Raw genomic sequence first — 6,153 nt, forward strand, 5'->3', positions numbered from 1 at the left:
TGAGGGAGGATATGCAGACATCTGGGTGCCATCCTATCCGTGGTGTGTGGCCTGGTCTCTGATGTGAATTGACGTTACACTCCCGAGGGAGCAGGAGGGTGGGGAGTGGAGAGTGGTAGAGGCGAGGAAGAAGAGACGGAAGAACAAAAATCAGAGGAAGACAGCCGTCGCCGTTGGAGGAGAGACAGCGAGGAAAGGGGCGAACGTGGCACCGCCGACGAGGATACGCCAGCAGCAATCCCAGCCCAGGACGACAGGCGCGGCGAAAGCGAGCGCCGCCGCAACAAGCAGAGGACCGTCGCAGGCACCCAAGGCGGTCACGCTCCCTCGCGCACCGCGAACATCCGCGGTGACTCTGACGCTGAACGAGGGAGCATGGATGTCGTACGCCGACGTCCTCGAGGCAGCCGGAGGTCCCGCTCTCGGAGCTCGGCGTGGAGCAGGTGGGGATGAAGAAGGCGATGACGGGCGCCATCATCATCAGATTCCCTGGAGACAGGAACAGGGAAAAGGCGACGCTGCTGGCGACGCTGCTGGCGACGCGTCTGGCCGAGGCGCTAGACGCAACTGCGGTGAGAGTCGCCACGCCTACCTGGATGGCGGAGCTTCGAGATACCGGGATAGACATCTCGGTCAAGAAGGAGGAGCTGCGGAAAGCACTGGCCTCGGCGGCAGGATGCGGCTGCGCGGAGGTTCAGGTCGGCGAGAACGGCGGCAGAGGTGGCCTAGGGTCTGCCTGGATCAAGTGCCCGGTGGCAGGAGCCCGGAAAGTATCCCAGGCAGGGAAAATAGCCCTGGGCTGGTCAACCGCGAGGATTCGAGCCATCCCGAAGCGGCCCCTGCAGTGCTTCAGGTGCTGGAGGTGGGGCACGTACGCGCAACATGCGTGTCCAGCAAGGATCGAGGGCACCTGTGTTACAGGTGCGGCGGAAGCGGACACCGCGCCAGAGGCTGTCCCGCCTCTGCTCCCAAGTGCTCCCTGTGCGAGTCGCTCGGGACGCCCGCCAATCACAGGATGGGCGGTGCGGAATGTCCCCCCCCCCCCCCCCCCCCCGAAAGTCAAGAGGAGGAGATCAATCCGCGAGCCAGCAGCTGCGGAAAGGACACCAGGGAGAACCGCCAAAGCAGCAGCGGCAGATGGTCGGGAGGAGGCCATAGAGGTGACCGAGTAGTTCAAGCGCCTCCTCCAATGCAATCTCTGTAGGTCGAGAAGGGCGCAAGATCTGCTCTTCCAGACCATACGGGAGTGGAGTAATGGTGGTAGCGGTATACGACTCCCCCAACATCGACCTGGCTGCGTACAGGGGCTTCCTGGAACGGGTCGGCGAGTGCGTCGGGAGATGCCTCCCCCGCAAGGTACTCGTCCTCTGGGACTTCAATGCCCACTCTATGCAATGGGAAAATCCCAGGACCAACTCTCGGGGACGGACGCTTACCGATTGGGCAGCGGGTCTCGGGCTCCTGCTGGCAAACAGGGGCTCGGCGAGCACCTGCGTGGCGTGGAGAGGATTGTATTCGCCGTAGAGTTTATACTAGCGGGTAAGAATTGTTATTGAGTATTACTGGATGTGATGTAGCACTCGCATTGCGCGACAACGTGAGATACAAGAAATACGCGATTTTCTTTAATATCGAGACGCGCACGTGGATAGATTTGACGCCATTATTGTAATGGTAGTGGCAGGACGTACGCGTGGTGCCGAACGATGCGCAGGCGAGGTGGTTTGTCGCGTCGATGTGTGGCGTCGCCACCTTACGGGCAGCACACTAGGGTATGTACGGCCGGCTCGACTTAAGTTCCTATTACGAAGAAATAAAGTCGGGTCGACCAGAGTTCTAGTTATATATCGTTTATTTTATTTATTTTATTTATTTCGCCACTCGAGTCAAACTTCCTTGGTGAATAAATAAGAATAAATAAGTATGACGGGTGCTGCGTACGTGGAGGCTTTATTTGAGTTACGCGGCGTCGTGTGGGTTGGGGAATGCAGGTATATGCGTTTCTTATTTATATTATTTATTTACTTTACTCGTTTATTTATTTATTTATTTATTTATTTAACTATTGGTTGATTATTTATGTATTATTTGTTTTGATATTATTTATTTATTTACTTATTTATTATTAATATTTATTATTAGTTATGTTGGTTTATTTATTATTTAGTTATTTAGTTATTATTCATTTATTTATTTATTTAGTTAGCTGGTTGTTTATTTATTTATTACTATATTATCTATTTATACATGCGGTGATCTGCGTATGTATCATCAGGCCTCTTATTGAAGCGCAGGCGTTAGCTTGATATATTTAGTTTATTTTAGCGTTATATAAATTTAGCTTGATAGATTTAGTTTATTGTAGCTGTGTAGAAATTTCTAAGATAATATTTAATTATGAGGATATAACTATGTTTTGCTCTTAGATACTTATTTATTTATTTATTCGTTATATATTTTTTATTTCTATTATACTGGCTTTTTGTTGACGACTTGGCGAGTTCTTTCGGTTATGATTGGATACATTCGAACGGTTTTGGCTAGGAGGTGGAACCCCAGGCACCCCCTTGTACAGTAACAGCGACTGGCGCAAAGGCGAATAGCAAGAGGTTGGCGGTTAGTATTGAAAACCCAAGGATAGTGTCGGACATCAGAATAAGTGACAACGTCACCATATCGGTTGCACCGAAGACTAGGGGAGACGAGGAAGGTGATCCCTTTAAGCCTAGTAGGAAAATTCAGAGGAGTCCCACGATTGGTGGTAGGCCCGATATTGAAGTAGCAGAAGAATCGGTGGTGTACCGAAACTGGATTGAAATTAGCTCAAGACAAGACGGAGGTGATTCTACTTACCGGAAATCGTATCACAAGGTCAAGGACGTCAATATGGGCAAGTACCTGTTGATGACTAAATAGAAGGTTAGGTATCTTGGGGTGCAATAGGACAATAATAGAAAATTCTCATTACATCTAGGAAAGGTGTGTGTCATGGTTGATACCCTAATAGGAGCGATTAGGATGTCGTGTAAAATTAAGGTAAAAATAAGGAACTTGTTAATTTCCGAAAAGGAGATTAAGTTCTTTTTATTTTTTACTCAATTTATACAATTTTTTCGGTTCGCGATGATACACTTTCGATACTTGGATTAGTTAAGAATTTTTTTATTAGACTGACTGAATGATTTTGAAGGGAGCATTTATATTCTTCCAATCGTTGGAGTGGGAGAAGGTTTTGTTTATACTTAGTGTAAAATTCGGAGAACGGCTGAAGTGATCGAATGCCACTCAGGCGGCTGAGAACGGGTGCTGACCGGACGGTCACACGCGATAAAGCGTTCGGAATTTCGGTTTGTTATATACAGTTGCTCGAATTTCGTCTGTGACATTCCCCCCTTCTTAGATTGAACTTGATCCCTCAAGTTTTCTTCAGAAGACTTTTGTGGAATCGGACTTGACGTGGCTTGAAAATTACAGCTGATTCCTCCTCTTCATCTGAGTGGTATGTGTTGGTTGGAATATAGATGTTGGGTGTTGAGCCCAGGGTGAGTGGTACTGGTGGGGCTGTCGCATTGTGGCTGTTGATTACAGTTTCATTTCGGCAGCAAAATAAATTGATACATTATTTGTTCGGTATACATTTCCTGATGCATTTGAATACCCCTATTTTGTTTAATCCATATATACCTAGTATGCCTAATGCTATGTACCCTAATATCTGGAGCGTGGTTAGTCCCCAATACTGTATATTTTTAATTCTGTGTTCGAAATTAAGAGTTTCTATCTCGTCGCCTATTTTATCGATCGTTGTTTTATAGCCTTGTAAATTATCTATTATTTTCGGTGCTCGCTGGAGTTTATCTAATAGATGAGTGAAACTATCGTTTGTTTTGAGCGCTAGGGTTTTTGTTTTGATTTCGTATATGACTTCGTTTTTTGTTTCGCCTATACGCATGTGTTCGTCTTTGTACAATAAATCGCAAGAAGTGTTAGCTCTTATGATGGAAGGCTTGTCAAGTTTTTGTAAGGTATGTTTCGTTTGGCAAATTGTGTCTATTTCTATCGGATTTGCTGGTATCGCAATGTAACAGTTGCTAGTTTTGAGCGGTATAAAGCTAATGTCTTCAATCTTAAGTACAGTTATTTGACAATGTTCAATGTGTGGTTTGAAATTTATTATTTCGCTGCGACAATCGGTTCTTGAATTTCTCTCATGGATTGGTAGTGTTTGTTTGCATATAGTGGTTCCGGCTCGATTCTTACAAAGTTTGTTGAAATACTCGATATCAGCGTTTATAAATGAAAGACCTGAAGTTAAATACATCTGATGTTCGACTACTGGAGCCAAAAATACTCCATTTCTTTTACTCGGCATAGGATATACTTGTAATATGTTCCATTCTGTGTTAGAGACTAAAGGTACTATGATTTTGAAAAATATTTTGTCATCTATTGTGAAGATTTTAAGATCACCGATGTCGAGTATGAATTGAAAATGTTCGGTTTTGGCAGAAATCGCGGTGTTGTACATCTGGCTACCTATTGCCTTGGCGTAATTTTCTATGAATTCATTGGGGTCAAGTATTTGTGGACTAATTATTCCTTGTTTGCCTAATATCATGACGTTAACTATTTCATCTAATTGGAAGTGTAAAGTTTGCATCGCGGTGCCGACTTTCATGATTATCTTAAGCATAGATCTATCGATATTTGCCTGCTGTTGTAATTTTAATATATCACTATATGATCTCTCTAAGTGGTTTAGGTTTTCTGAGTTTACAATTTTTCTAATAAGTGCTGTTTAATTAGCTATTATGGTCTTGATTTTATTATTATCATCGAATAGTTTGTCCATATTTTTGTTTATGAGCGTAAGATCATCATCGTCGAGAGTCCCGAACAGACTTTTCGATACGGAACCTATGATGTTAAGCAGACCTCGTGTGCTCCGGGTATGTGTTAACGCTTTCAAGTGTTTTGCGAGTTGTTTTAGGTTATTGATGCGATTTTGTAATCCGCCTAACTCTTCGACGTATTGTTTGCTGATTGCACGTGAGTCTATTGTTAATTTATATGATTCTATTGCGCTTATCTGTTCGTATATGTCGCTAGTGTCTAATCCTACTATTACATTGGCAGTGTCGCTGTATAAATATCCTTTTCCTATGTTTTCTACGAATACAGAGTTTCCTTCTAATGGTGTAATATTTATTTGCGCGGATACTATTCCGGCAAAGAGGAGCGTCGACCTGGAAAGTAAGGTTTTAAACGATTACCGTGTATCTTTTTGTCTTGAATCAGATAGTATGGAGTACATACCTTATCAATCGTGTACGGTCCTAACCATTCCACATCAAGTTTATGCCTTTTATGATCGTTATGTATTAAAACGGAGTCTCCTTCTTTGAAAACTGATTGAGGTTTTATAATTTTACGTTTTTGATCGCGCTGATATCGCTGTTTACTTTTGATCAATGTTTCGCGAGCGTGTCGGAGTCTAGAGTCCCATTCCTTTTTGCGGAACGTGACTTCGTCTGCGTATGTGCGTTGGGGATTCTTGGATATTGTGGAGGGAAGATTGGCTTGGTGTCCGAATGTGAGTTCGAATGGCGTGTAACCAGTAGAGTCGTGTATCATTGTGTTATATGCAAGGCATACAAAGTTAAGTTGATCGTCCCATTCTTCATCCGAATTTCGCTGCATCGATTTTAACATGTCTGTTATTACTGCGTGTGTCCGTTCTAACGATCCGTTATTTTGTGGGTGGAAGGATGTCGTTTTGATATGTTTGATTTTGAACGCGTCTTCGTACTGTTGCATTAAACTAGATATAAAATTCTGTCCGCGGTCAGTTAATATCTTTTTTGGAGCGGAAAAGATGTAAATGTAATGATTCAAGAGTGCGTTCCAAATTGTTTCCGTTTGCTGAGTTTTTAGTGGTACGAGTATTAAGTATTTTGTCAATTCGTCATGTATGGATAGAATGTACTGATTGCCTTTTTTCGTCTTTTTCAGTGGGCCTAATAAGTCCATAGCAATTTTATCGTTTGGTTCGAGGGGTGTGTCGGTGATACAAGGTTCTTCGCGCGGTCTGATACGTGTAGTTTTAGATGTTTGGCAGGTGTCGCATGATTCTATATGTTGTTGTATGCGTTT

At 43.9% G+C, this 6,153-nt stretch overlaps 1 protein-coding gene across 1 annotated transcript; it reads left to right on the forward strand.

The window, feature by feature from the left end:
• Window positions 1–1,938: 1,938 nt before the first annotated feature.
• LOC126875654 (uncharacterized) lies at window positions 1,939–3,546 on the forward strand. Its single transcript, XM_050638541.1, has 4 exons — window positions 1,939–1,991; window positions 2,545–2,890; window positions 2,975–3,036; window positions 3,475–3,546. Exons 1-4 carry the CDS (start codon window positions 1,986–1,988, stop codon window positions 3,544–3,546), a joined length of 486 nt encoding a protein of 161 aa, XP_050494498.1. The 5' UTR covers window positions 1,939–1,985.
• Window positions 3,547–6,153: the final 2,607 nt, after the last annotated feature.

The sequence above is a fragment of the Bombus huntii genome, unplaced genomic scaffold (genome assembly GCF_024542735.1).
Source record: "Bombus huntii isolate Logan2020A unplaced genomic scaffold, iyBomHunt1.1 ctg00000052.1, whole genome shotgun sequence".
Taxonomy (NCBI): Eukaryota; Metazoa; Arthropoda; class Insecta; order Hymenoptera; family Apidae; genus Bombus; species Bombus huntii.

Excerpts from the sequence above, each read along its gene's own strand:
- LOC126875654 (XM_050638541.1), top strand. Across the intron at positions 2,891-2,974 it reads GGTCAAGGACGTCAATATGG|GAAAGGTGTGTGTCATGGTT; the intron begins GCAAGTACCTGT and ends CATTACATCTAG. Across the intron at positions 3,037-3,474 it reads GGATGTCGTGTAAAATTAAG|CTGATTCCTCCTCTTCATCT; the intron begins GTAAAAATAAGG and ends TGAAAATTACAG.